Raw genomic sequence first — 14,236 nt, forward strand, 5'->3', positions numbered from 1 at the left:
TTGTTTGATTGCCTTGCGGAGGGAATAGCTACACTGTTTATATTCGGTCATGTTTCCGGTCGCCTTGCCATGATTAAAAGCAGTGGTTCGCTCTTTCAGTTTTGCGTGAATGCTGCCATCAATCCACGGTTTCTGGTTGGGGAAGGTTTTAATAGTTACCGTGGGTACAACATCACCGATGCACTTGCTAATAAACTCACTCATCGAATCAGCGTATACATCAATGTTGTTGTCTGAGGTTATCCGGGACATATCCCAGTCCACATGATCGAAGCAATCTTGAAGCGTGGAATCAGATTGGTCGGACCAGCGTTGAACAGACCTGAGCATGGGCGTTTCCCGTTTAAGTTTCTGTCTATAGGCGGGGAGCAACAAAATGGTCAGATTTGTGGTCAGAGTCGTGGTCAGATTTGCCAAATGGAGGGCCAGGGAGGGCTTTGTATGCGTCGCGGAAGTTAGNGGGAGCAACAAAATGGTCAGATTTGTGGTCAGAGTCGTGGTCAGATTTGCCAAATGGAGGGCCAGGGAGGGCTTTGTATGCGTCGCGGAAGTTAGAGTAGTAATGATCCAGAATTTTGCCAGCCRGCTTCACGAATTAAATATGCTGATATAATTTAGGGAGCCTTGTTTTCAGATTAGCCTTGTTAAAATCCCCAGCTGCAYTAAATGCAGCCTCAGGATATGTGGTTTCCAGTTTACATAYAGTCCAATGAAGTTCTATCAGGGCGTCTGCTTGGGGGGGAGGGGGTATACACGGCTGTGATTATAATCGWAGAGAATTCTCTTGGTAGATAATGCGGTCGTCATTTGATTGTAAGGAATTCTAGGTCAGGTGAACAATAGGACTTGAGTTCCTGTATGTTGTTATGATCACACCACYACTCGTTAATCATAAGGCATACACCCCSSCCRTRTTRRTWKCKYYYYYYWMMWTMMTTRRMMRSGSKAYYWMSSMMYAYYAAKCSGGMMGSRMMWKCSYKRRRMYWWAYGMWWRCCMWGTGAGCCATGTTTCSGTGAAACKGAGAATGTTACAATCATTGATGTCTCTCTGGAAYGKAACCCTTGKTCGAATTTCGTCTACCTTGTTGTCAKGAGACTGGACATTGGCGAGTAGTATACTKGGGAGCGGTGAGCGATGTGCCCATCTACGGAGCCTGACCAGAAGACSGCTCCGTCTGCCCCTTCTGCAGCGCCATTGTTTTGGGTCGCCTACAGGGATCCGATCCATTGTTCTGGGTGGTGGTCCAAASAGAGGATCCGCTTCGGGAAAGTCGTATTCCTGGTCATAATGTTGGTAAGTTGACGTTGCTCTTATATCCAATAGTTTTTCCCGGCTGTATGTAATAATACTTAAGATTTCCTGGGGTAACAGTGTAAGAAATAATACATAAAAAAACGAAATACTGCGTAGTTTCCTAAGAACGCGAAGCAAGACGACCATCTCTGTCGGCGCCATCCTAATGCTCTCATATTACGCAAATMTCAGCGACACACCACGCAATAGCTAATCGGGAGAAGGAAGCTTGTGCTAGCTAGCTTTGACATTGGTTAACAACAAAACAGCCGTCAAGCATGCTGCTTGAAGGCTACACCCACCATGGGAGAGTTCAACGATTTGATTGCTGATTATTAGTCTGAATCCTCCGTTACAGTACAACATTTCACTTTTAAAATTACAAATAATGTTAACTTATAGCCAAATAATGTTGTTGAGTCGTCCTATACTCGTATTGGTTGCCAAAGCATAAATGAGAGAAAAAACAACAACCCCACTTCAAACTTCCATCTCAAACAGACTGTTTCTGAAATGCTTGCTATTTCCTCAAATAACATGACGTCACTGACCAATCAGCTGTTGACTTGTCATTCATATTTTTTAGGACCGATATATGCACACACCATTCTGTTGTTGGGGTTCGCCCACACCATTCAAACACAGAAAAGTTGCTTTTCAACATACTTAATTAACATTTTTGGAAGGAAAACTACTTTACTCACGTTGTCATATTATAGGACATATTTATAGGACATATATTAACTGGACGGTTACTTTAAACCCTTTTACTCCATGAGGAGCATAGGTCATACCGTCATCAACAAATGATATTCAGGGTTTGGTACTGTACTTACCTTTACAGGTGAAGCACTTCAGGTGGAAGTGCTTGGACTGGACCCGCAGCACCTCACCCTTACATGGCTCCCCACACTTGTAGCACTGGATCAGAGGCTTCTCATTGGAACTGTGTGCGTCCTGAGCATGTGCCACTAGAATAGAACAGAACAGAACACAAATAGACATGAGTTTGAACCACTGTAATTACACGCACTACACTGTTAAAATAGAAAGACTCAAAACGCCATCATTGTGTTGTGAAACCATGAAAAGTAGTGAACCTAAGCTGAGATKTGGTGTTTTGGAGGTGTTTGAATGTAAACCCAATGTAAGTTTTATAATACACTGAATATGTTTCTAAACTGAATGGAAGTACTCTGAAACACCGAAAGTGGTTCTGCAATCTGAATARTGGTGTGTTTTTAAGAGAGTCTTGTGAAAACCATTTTTTTGTGTTTTTTTTGTGTTTCAGTGAATGTAAAATGCAGCATCAAAAAACATAATTTGACAGATTGTGTCTCTCATAAAATCAAATGGTTTTGAAATGCCAATGGTTTATAATGTAAATATTGATTGATGATGATTTTCAGACCATATTTGAATTAACATTTTAAAGAAGACACTYGGAATTGAATATTTTTCCTKGGGTAGAAAATGGCACMAATTATATGCTACAGRTGCTATWGTGAGATTATAAATTATGTTACAATCAAAATGTTTAGGGMTATGTAAGTTATAGCGCAATTKACATGTATAGAGTGGGCCTTCCTCACTGGTCTGTTTGTGAAAACACTGCCTTAGTCCATTCAGCCAGTCTTCAGGAATAAACTGTTGTTACACTGAGAACATGGGACCCGATTCAGACAAGTCAACTTACCATTTACTCAAGTCAAAAAGTTCATGTTAAATCAATTTATCTCCAATCTGAATAGGAATTCTATATTTTTTGGTCTGCTTTGTTTAGACAGATTAGAAACWGGAGGAGATGGAGAAGGAGTGAAAGTGGGAGAGATTAGAAACAGGAGGAGATAGAGAAGGAGTGAAAGTAGAACAGGCAGAAGTGGGAATAGAACCCCTGACTTTTGGGGCAGTAAAATGGCACATTTAATTAGAATATTACCCACTAAACCACACAGACAGATACCATGTGAAGAACTTGGGCCCCCATATCAGAATACAAATGATAGATTAAAGACAAATTGTGAACTTCAAACATTGTGCTGSCGTACTGTTCAGAATTKKCCTCATTTCTGGGGCATGGAGGTGGAAAGAGGGCATTCGTGTTTGGTGTGCCCTCTAGCAAACTCTAGGGTTTTGTATACAAACAGGCATGTTTGCGTGCGCCCCTGCTGTATTCAGGCCCTTCACAAACTCAGACAGGAAAGAGCACACCAAATACTCTAGTGAAAATCTCCAAAACAGGCCAAAAAAGTATGCGTCAATAGGCACCCGTGGGCCTGAAAGCAAAGAAAGTAAGAATAAATAGAAATAACAGGTATACACTACATTCGGAAAGTATTCAGACACCTTGACTTTTTTCCAAAATATTTTACGTTACAGTCTTATTCTAAAATGGATTCATTTGTTTTTTTCCCTCACCAATCTACACACAATACCTCACAATGACAAAGCAAAAACAGGTTTTTAGAGATTTTTGAAAGGGTCAACAACAAAAAAATCTGAAAATATTACATTTACATAAGTATTCAGACCCTTTACTCAGTACTTTGTTGAAGCACCTTGATGGAGACCACTGTGTTCTTGGGTACCTTAAAAGCTGCAGAKWTTTTTTTGGTATCCTTCCCCCAGATCTGTGACTTGACACAATCCTGTCTCAGAGCTTTACGGACAATTCCTTCGACCTCATGGCTGTGGGACCTTATATAGACAGGTGTGTGCCTTTCCAAATCATGTCCAATCAATTGAATTTAATACAGGAGGAATCCAATCAAGTTGTAGAAACATCTCAAGGATGATCAATGGAAACAGGATGCACCTGACCTCAATTTCGAGTCTCATAGCAAAGGTTCCCAAAAACGTATGTAAATAAGGTATTTCTATTTTCAATTTTTAATACATTTGCAAAAATGTCTAAAAACCTGTTTTCGCTTTGTCGTTATGAGGTATTGTGTGTAGATTGATGATGGGAAAAAATATTTAATCCATTTTAGAATAAGGCTGTAACGTAACAAAATGTGGGGAAAATCAAGAGGTCTGAATACCTTCCGAATGCACTGTATGTTCCAAGACAGAAAAGAGATACGATCACCTTCTCATCGAACATCTCATAACAAAATCATGTACATTATTATAGAGTTGGTCCCCCCTTTGCCACTGTAACAGCCTCCACTCTTCTGGGAAGGCTTTCAYCTAGATGTTGTAACATTGCTGTGAGGACTTGCTTCCATTCAGCCACAAGAGCATTATTGAGGTCGAGCACTGATGTTAGGCCTGGCTCGCAGTCAAAGTTCCAATTCATCCCAAAGGTGTTCAATGGGGTTGAGGTCAGGGCTCTGTGCAGGCCAATCAAGATCTTCAACACCGATCTCGGCAAACCATTTTTGTATGGACATCGCTTTGTACACAAGGGCATTGTCATGCTAAAACAGGAAAGGGCCCTCCCCAAATTGTTGCCACAAAGTTGGAAGAACAGAATCGTCTAGATTGTAATTGTATGCTYTAGCGTTAAGATTTCCCTTCACTGGAACTAAGAGGCCTAGCCCGAACCATGAAAAACAGCCCTCCTCCAACAAACTTTACAGTTGGCACTATGCATTCGGGCAGGTAGCGTTCTCCTGGCATCCGCCAAACCCAGATTTGTTCGTCGGACTGCCAGATGGCGAAGCGTGATTCATCCCTCCAGAGAACGCATTTCCACTGCTCCAGAGTCCAGTGGCGGCAAGCTTTACACCACTCTAGCCAACGTTTGGCATTATGCATAGTGATCTTAGACTTGTGTGTGGCTGCTCGGCCATAGAAACCCATGTCATGAAGCTCCCGAAGAACAGTTCTGGTGCTGAGGTTGCTTCCGGAGGCAGTTTGGAACTTGGTAGTGAGTGTTGCAACCGAGGACAGACAATTTTTAGAAGCTACGCACTTCAGCATTCAGCGGTCCAGTTCTGAGCTTGTGTGGCCTACCACTTCGCAGCTGAGCCGTTGTTACTCCCCCAGTTCACGATAACAGGACTTACAGTCGACCGGGGCAGCTCTAGCAGAGCAGAAATCTGATGAACTGACTTGTTGGAAAGGTGGCATCCTATGACGATGCCACGTTGAAAGGCACTGAGATGTTCAGTAAGGCCATTCTACTGCCAATATTTGTCTATAGATATTGTATGGCTGTCTGCTGAATTTTATACACATGTCAGCAACAGCTGTGGATGAAATAGCCAAATCCACAAATTTGATGGGATGTCCACATACTTTTGTATAGTATATGTAATAGTCGACATAGGTTATCCAAGGATACATTTTTTTTAACCAACCCGTAGGACCAATTTGGGTAAGTAAGTCTCGAGATGGGAAGACAACATTTTGGAAAACAGTTTAAAATCTGTGTTCATCAAAYATAGGSGTCAATAGTGAGAACACTGGGTTCCTTATCTTTTTTTAATAAAAGCATAAATACTGCTGTATTCACATCTCTCCCAAATTGACCCTTTGTGAACGTGTGTGTTACTCATTTTGAGCTATAGTGGACATAATTGATTCCCACATTTTAAACAGACCTCAGGAGGAATACCGTCCCATCCAGGTGATATGCCTTCATTTATGCTATCCAATACCCCTTTGAGTTAATTGAGAAAGATTTCAAATCAAATCTGATTTTATTGGTCGCGAACACATATTTTGCAGATGTTATCGCAGGTGCAACGYAATGCTTATGTTTCTACCTCCAACAGTGCAGCATTCCTAACAATTCAGGCTCCCAGCCAGGGTGTCTTCCTCTATTGATTATTTTAGAAAATACTTAGTCTGGCTTGGTGTGCGGTTTTACAATCTGAGGTATACAGTTCTTTACAGAAGTGGGAGACTCTTTGATTGATTAATGTGGGTTCTGATAGTAATTCTCCTGTTTCAGATTCAATAGTTGCTATAACAGCTAATTGATCATTACTGCTTAGCTTGTTGGCCAGTAAATGACTAGGACGATTACCATGGAAGCAATGGTTGAGTCAAATTCGATGGATGGCAAATTCTGCTCTCTTATCAATTAATTGAGTTCTGTCTTGACCTTGGGAAGAGGCATAGCTACCTGGTCATGAGTGTTTGTTGAGAACGATCTAACGCAGTTAACAAKATTTCCAATTKTTTTATCTTATTTAATTGTGATTTATTCAAACCAGTTTAAAAAATAATTATAAAACCTTTGGTGGCATTCCATAGAACCCTGCGGTCATCGACGGCCTTTTTATTGATAATTATGTATTCAATTAGATCAATTTGAAATGAATCACAGAATGTAGAATTATGTCGCAATGAAACTTTGAAACGCCATCTTGTGGCTCTTTCAGTACATTCTGAGATTTGAAGTTGGCAGTAATAAGCGTGGTGGTCAGACAAGCTCATATGTCGAATTTARATTTTCTTGTTTAAAGAAAATAGAGGTGTAGACAATAGTATGAAATAGAAATGTGAGAATGTTTTATGCCTGTTGGAGTAGAAAGTGTTCTCTTTTGCTTTAGGATCATGTGCTCGCCAGGATTCAATGAGGTTGTAGTCAGAGAGTATGTGCTGCCGAGCCCGTACAGGAGTTGCAGCGATGGGACAAGACTGTAACTACCAACTGGGGAGAAAAAATGTAAATAAAACTATCGTCCTTGGATCCATAGCCCTGTCTATGAATTTGAGAGTAGTTACATGTCTCCAGCCCAATCGCACAGCTGTTTACCATAACAGTGGCGGGGAGTACTTTGTTGTTGTTTGAACTGCAGATGGCCCCTTTTATCAATGTCCAAGAAACCTGCCCTATAAAATATAATATACAGTAGGTTGTGCATTAGTAAACTGTAGCTTTGCCCTCCAATGGCTATTGATGCGGMTAGATGGGCAGGCAGAGGCTCTGTATCTGTGTCCCCACATGAAGCAGTGGATAAGGACCAACTGCTCAGAAACCATGACAGTGAAAAGAACAACACACACACATTGACAATGCACCATCAGAGTGAAACACTCAAATAAGACAGAACTGAGTGTACAGTAAGAGCATCATGACAAATCAATCGTCTGCTGCAAAAGTGAGATACTTGGAGTATTGATGACCTTGTTTTACCTGTACAGATGGTGCGACTTCTCCTTCTACAGTGTCCATATTAGGAAATCATAAAATTCTGCTGAGATGAAAGCTGTTTTAATATGAACAACATACCATTTACCAAAACATTCAGTAACACTTTAAAGCATGCAGGTTTAATGTATCATGATGCCGTTATAATGCATTGTAAGACCAGTCCTAAGTATGTACACCCCCTTATAATGAATTTTTGTCAACTCATAATGATCCTGAGTAATTAATAGATAATATTAATACATAGAGAGGCATAACATATTATAACCCTTATTATAAGATATTGTAAAGGCTCATACATGCTTATACCCAGTTAAAAAGTTTTATACCCAAGGATAAAGTACCAGGCATTTTCTCTGTGTAATAAGCCAGGGAACAATCACAACAGATAATAATCAGTCATAGGAACAGATCGCACCTCCACCCTTCACATGAAATTGTTTCTGACAAGGGAACACCTTCAGAAAACATTCAGCAAACATATTCACTTTACATTTTTACATTTGACATTTTAGTCGTTTAGCAGACGCTCTTTCATCTTTCCATCATTGTATGATTTTTTTTGGTGCACAAATGTACTCAAACTTACGGACAATGTCAAATGTGATATAGCGAAGCACCTGAGTGAGTTGGGTGGGCAATTACGCAGGCACTTTCCCGAAACTGATGACACTAACAACTGGATTCGTTATCCCTTTCATGCCCTGCCTCCAGTCCACTTTTATTTTTATTTTATTTTTTATTTAACCTTTATTTAACCAGGTAACAACACTTACCGGTATCTGAACAAGAGAGCCTCATCGAAATTGCAACAAGCTGTTCTGTGATAATTTTATTTAATCAGAAGCCACTGCCAGATTTCTGGATTGTGCCCTGGTCCTATAAGAGCTCTTTGCCACTTCCCACGACCCAGGTTGTGACAAAAACTCACACTCATTCTTATGTTTAATAAATGTATCGTATACTATGTGTGTGGCAGGCTTACAATGATGGGAAAAAGAACATTTGAGAGTGCGCTGACCCTGGTGCTAGAGGGGGTACGCAGCTGGAGGTTGAATGTTTGAAGGGGTACGGGACTATAAAACGTTTGGGAACCACTGTTGTAGAGCATGAACCAGCAGGAGAGAATCACTGCTTTGATGTTTGCAGAGAACGACAGGGTGTTGTATAGGGTCACACCAAGGTTCTTTGCACTCTGGGAGGGAGACACCGTGGAGTTGTCACCATGATGGAGAGGTCTTTCCCTTCAGTTTCTGATGAAGGAATACCTTCAGCAAACATTGTCTGATCCATCCCCAAGTCCTGGTCACAAAGCCACTGTAAGCCTCTGATATGATACCAACAAGGTTGGTCCGGATCTGAATTGAAAGTGGTGGGGAAGACATTGCAAGAGCACACCCACTCATGGTTTAGGGCAGGGGTCCCCAATAATATTCAGCCGTGGGACGGTTTTTCCTTGATCGGATGGTCGGGGGGCGTGAACATAGTTATAAATAATTTGTACACCGCAATTTGAAAACAAAATAAATTCCAACCTCGATGACAATGGGATACGATCACATATGCCTCTTTATTTATGCATGGGAATACTTGAGAACAGATTTCCTCAATTAAAATAACTTTGAGCTAATTTCCTGGTCATTTATTTCATGTCCCAAAACGAAAATTATTATTCAAGAAATTTTTATTATTTATATTTTTACCCAGAAAATTTAAGGGGTTGCAAATTAAATCACCTGCAGGAAGAATTTGGCTCACGGGCCGCCTATTGGGAGACCTGGTTTATAGGATGAGATGGACGGATGGAGGAAAGGATGAAGTTAAAAGAGAGAAAAAGAGGGGGGAGAGCAAGAGAGAGAGAGAGAGAGAGAGAGAGAGAGAGAGAGAGAGAGAGAGAGAGAGAGAGAGAGAGGAAGTAAGGTAAGGAGGTAGGGAGTCCGTCTCCCTCGTGTGCTCAATGTGATTTTCCACAGAGCTGTGAGTCATTCTTCAATAACAAAGGTGTTAGACCAGAGTGGCAGTGAACTAAGACTAACAGCAGTGGTGTTGAGGGCTCAGTACTCAGCACTCACAATGTGATATGGCGCCTCAGCACTGGTATGTAACTATACAGCACCTTACTGGAACTAAGGAGTAATGAATACTCCAAACCAACTGTAGTTTCTTGCAAGATTTGGTTCTGGGTTCCCGAGATTAAACCAACTGTGACAAAATTACCTCAGTAATAGGGAATACACAGGGCTAGCCCAGTACGGTGACTGTGCTATCACCATAGCTATAAGTAAGTAGAACTGTTTATCCCCAGAGAGATCACTCCAGATTCAAGTTGAAATTTGACGTTCCTAACCTTAATCCTTAATTTACCCGATTGGAAATAATGCCTGAATTTAATTAATCCTATCACAAACCTTAATCCTTAACTTAACCAATCAGTATGAATTCCTGAACTGTTAACCAATTGGAATGAATGCTTGAACTTAACCCTAGAGTTGTTTCTGTTAATTTTGTWAAWWWWWTTTAACCTTTATTTCACTAGGCAAGTCAGTTAAGAACAAATTCTTATTTTACAATGAAGGGCGTACCCCGGCCAACCCCAGACGACGCTGGGCCAATTGTGCACCGCCCTATGGGACTCCTAATCACGTCCGGATGTGATACAAACCTTAACTCTTAACTTAAGCCAGTCGGAATTAATGTCTTAACCGTAGTTGTTTCTGTGTGCCTAAATCGTCTGGATCTCATGCAGTTTACTAGTAGAAAATATAAGTTTGTACAAGGATGTCAAAAAAGTACGTGAAACTGTGATATCTTCGCTATACCATGCTCTTACCGAGTGATTACTCAGTAGCAACCGCTAAGGTCACACAATGTCACATTCCACKCTCCACTCTACTACTGCATTGATGTTTCAGTCTACAGAGGATATCTGCTGACGGAGAGATCTGTACTGCCTCTGCCTCATCACCGGAAGATCACAGGCAAAACCATGTACACTGGGATACATTCAACAGGGCCCAACATTGTGAAACGTTCAGATAGAAATATGTTATGTAGAAAAAGGAGTAGTGTCCACTGTATTTATGACATGTCTGCGTGAAACTTTCCACAACGTTTGTCCTACCGAACATGGCCCTAATCATCACCCAGGCCTCCTCTCACACTTACAGCCCATAGCCTGCATTGCTTTAGGGCTGATACAAGGCAACAGACAGACAGGCGTAGCCCCCAAATCCATGGTCGTAGGTGTAAAATTACCAAAAGAGCTTCCCCAGGCTCAGCACACTTCGACGAGTGGTGCCTTCAACCCACCGACTACAACCCCAACCCCCACCTCTTTAAAGGAAGCCTCTGCATAAGCAATAATAAAGATTGCCGATGATGCACTGGGGGGGATCTGGAGAAGGCCAGATTGAATCCCCCAGGGACATATTTTCCTGTTACACATGCACAGGCCTTGCTGGTAAATAACAATAGAGTGTGTGTAATTGATGGATGGAGAGGGGAAATAACTGATGAAGCCTCCACTCTCATCTCCACTCTCAGCCTCAAGCTTTAACTTCCTATTTTCTAGACTACCGAGAACCTTCTTCAGCTGTCCTTCAGATAACCCTTTTGCTGGGTCTCCACTTTTTGTCCTAGACTATTCTATCTAAAAGGCACAAAACAGTAGTCGTGTTGTGAAAACGGATTGGGAATATGATTACTCAAAAAAAATCAAAGGACAAGTTCTAATAGCGTATTTTCACACCACTATTTGTTTTCTGTTAAATCATTTAAGTATGAGACTGAAACAAATTCTTCCTGTGGAGCCTAGCAGAAAAACAGGACCCCTGTGGCGTTCTGGGCACACTCACTGATAAGATATAGAAATATATATCAGAACATACAAGCCAGATGCAATGAGTATCACACACTATTCTATTTACACAAACACACAACACACACACACACACACACACACACACACACACACACACACACACACACACACACACACACACACACACACACACACACACACACACACACACACACACACACACACCAAACCATGCACCTCCCACACACACACGTGTGTCTGGCTCTGGGTCTCCCATCCAACCAACCCCTCTGGGATGAGCAGTTCTGGAGTGGCATGGCCTACAATGAATATCAAATTCTAAATATCCCCACTGTGGGCAAAGTGTGTGTGTGTTAGTGCCTGTGTGCGTGCGAGCTTGCATGTGTGTACATGTGTGTTTTGGTGAGGGCGTGCGGTACTCTTTATCACACAGACACAATAAGCCATCCTATAACCTCCCTRTTATGAATATGTATGATTTGATTCACAAGCCCTAACCCCGTCCAACTGCCAGCCCCTGCACCAGTGTCCCAGACAAAGCACTTCAAACATGGGCACAAATTGGGGGAACGTATCTCCCTCTACCAYCCCCCCAGCCCTGAATAACTAATCCCTGGGGACCTAACACAGAATAATCACTGTTTCTAAATGGCTGGCTGTCATAGAGCAGAGGGCTGTTGTTGTTGGGATGTTCTAACTAACACAGTTACCTGTCATGTATGAACGGAGAAGGGCTTTCAATTCACCCACCCAGCTCTTGGTACATACTGTGTGTGTAGAGACACGTGTATGTACTTTTGTGTATGTGTCAAGTGTGTAATATAGAGTGTTTATTTTTATACAAGATTACTGTGTATCTAAGACTATTTGCCCCCTCTTATCATTTCCTAAACAATAAAAACCCTTGTGCCATAAATTAATTAAAATTATCAAAAGAATGGTTACCTCCCTCTGAAAGACAGTCAATTTGAATCCATTACAGGATCCAAAATCAGGCCCAAATCTAGACTCTGTCTTCTCTGTTTAGCATCATGTGTCACATTTGGATGTTTGTCACATACAATGAGTATTTCGAAGGTTTGTTATACACAGCCTGGATGTCCCCTCTATTTCCTTCTCTAAACTAATTCTATCTCAATGGGGATGTGGGCTTCAGAGCTCTGTGTATTGATTTTAGGCCGGCAACACTGGTGCTCGCTGTGTCTAACTCACGACCTGCGTCCCAAATGGGACCATATGGGCACTGGTCAAAAGTAGTGCACTATGTAGGGAATAGGGATCCATTTGGGATGTATCCACTCTGCTTTACCTCTGTAAGTGCTGATCCTTTGCTACAGTTGTATTAAAAGTGAGGATGTTCTGCTACTCTTTCAGGGAGGAGAGAGAGAGCGCGAGAGAGAGACACGGAGACACGGAGACAGAGAGAAGACAGAGAGACCGAGGGATAGAGAGAGGGAGGAGAGAGAGGCACGCTTCAAAGAGGAGGCACTACTGCAGTGTCTGCAGTACTCTGCAAAATCTGGGTGAGTCACAAAAAATATAAAAGTGATTGTGATGGTGATAAATTAGGGGATTCTGTGTATCGTTGTTTGCGTGGCATGAGGTAGAAATGCTCTTGATGATTATCTGTGCTTACAGGCGAGCTGGAGTCAGCATAGGATTAGACACAGAGACTGTACAAGTACACACACACACACACATACACACACACACACACACACACACACACACACACTGTAATGAGTCAAACACAACTGAAGCAAACACTGAAGATGTGATGGCGTAAAGAGCACATGTAACTCAAGGTAAGTAGGTCTGTCTCCTCGGGTGTACTTCGCAGACCCTGTAAATTGCCAAGTGCACCTAGAGTATTATTAGCTTAATAGGGAAATCCACCCACAGGCACAATCTCTCTGAGAGTAGGCATTGTTTAGTTCAGTTTTCCATGTGTCACACATTCAGCTTAGACGCCAAAGCTCAGTGGGTCTCAGATAGGCCATATCATGTGATCTGTCTCTGCCTGCCTGTCTGTCTGTCTGCCACTGACACACACACGCTAGCGCGCACACACACACACACACACACACTCAGTCACCATCTACATTTAGATACAAGCAGGCACACGCACGCATGCATGTACAGACACAGACACAGACATTTCACACTCGATCCATATTATGGTAGGACATGGACTGATTTCAGTAAGAAAAACCTCACTATGAATGAGGCCACGGCAGACAATAATGGAGTGTACCTTTTAGTCGGTTACCATGGTTATGGCTGCAGACTGAGTATGTGTGCGTGTCTGACTGGGGCGGCTGTGCACCGTGTGGATCCCTACACTAGTGCTCCACTTTCCCTCTCTACACAAATGTACATTACCTTACCTCAAACTCACCACTGAAACTGGCCATCAAGCCATATTCGTATGTTTACARGTAGTAAAATACTGCCAAAAACGCAGTCAGTTCCAAATATCAACGTAATATTTCAGCATAAGGAACTGTATGTTTGCATGTGTGTCTTTATCAGCGGAGAGATACACTGCAGATAACTACTTGATAGCGAAAAAGGGATCTTCTATCCTGTGTGAATTGGTTATGCTTTAGTATGCTCCCTCAAAGAACAATCCTTACAAAAACGTGCTCGCTGATCACTAATACTGGTCTGCAGCTTACATCAGCAATACATCGACAACGTAACACTAAAACCAGGACAGATCCACAAAAACACACACTGCACATCAGACTGCGGGCAATCAAAACAAATCTCACYGACACACACACGATTCAGTTACCTTTTTCCTTGACCATGACCATTGAGGTTAAACTGACCAGAAAATGAGGGTTGATATGTATAAAATATGTCCAGGCAGGTGGTGTATCCTTAGAGTGAAAAATGAGCTATGCGAGCTAGAGAGAGGTGAGAGATGCAGGAGAAAAGCTCTTCTCCCGAAACCAATACGGCAGCATGGGGTAGTCCTCCTGCCAGGCTA

The 14,236-nt window shown here is 42.0% G+C and overlaps 1 protein-coding gene and 1 long non-coding RNA gene across 2 annotated transcripts in view; one reads left to right on the top strand and one right to left on the bottom strand.

Moving 5' to 3' along the window:
- LOC111951820 (actin-binding LIM protein 1-like) overlaps window positions 1-14,236 on the bottom strand; it is a 128,352-nt gene that overhangs the window by 62,870 nt on the left and 51,246 nt on the right. The window contains 1 exon segment of the mRNA XM_023970058.2: window positions 2,131-2,265. Coding sequence (XP_023825826.1) covers window positions 2,131-2,265 — 135 coding nt within the window.
- The window catches only part of LOC111951821 (uncharacterized), a 126,969-nt gene continuing 125,140 nt past the window's right edge, over window positions 12,408-14,236 (top strand). The window contains exon 1 of the long non-coding RNA XR_002875649.2: window positions 12,408-12,764. This is a non-coding gene — a long non-coding RNA (uncharacterized lncRNA). The remainder of the gene's footprint in view (window positions 12,765-14,236) is intronic.

The sequence above is a fragment of the Salvelinus sp. IW2-2015 genome, linkage group LG25, assembly GCF_002910315.2.
Source record: "Salvelinus sp. IW2-2015 linkage group LG25, ASM291031v2, whole genome shotgun sequence".
NCBI classification, from domain to species: domain Eukaryota; kingdom Metazoa; phylum Chordata; class Actinopteri; order Salmoniformes; family Salmonidae; genus Salvelinus; species Salvelinus sp. IW2-2015.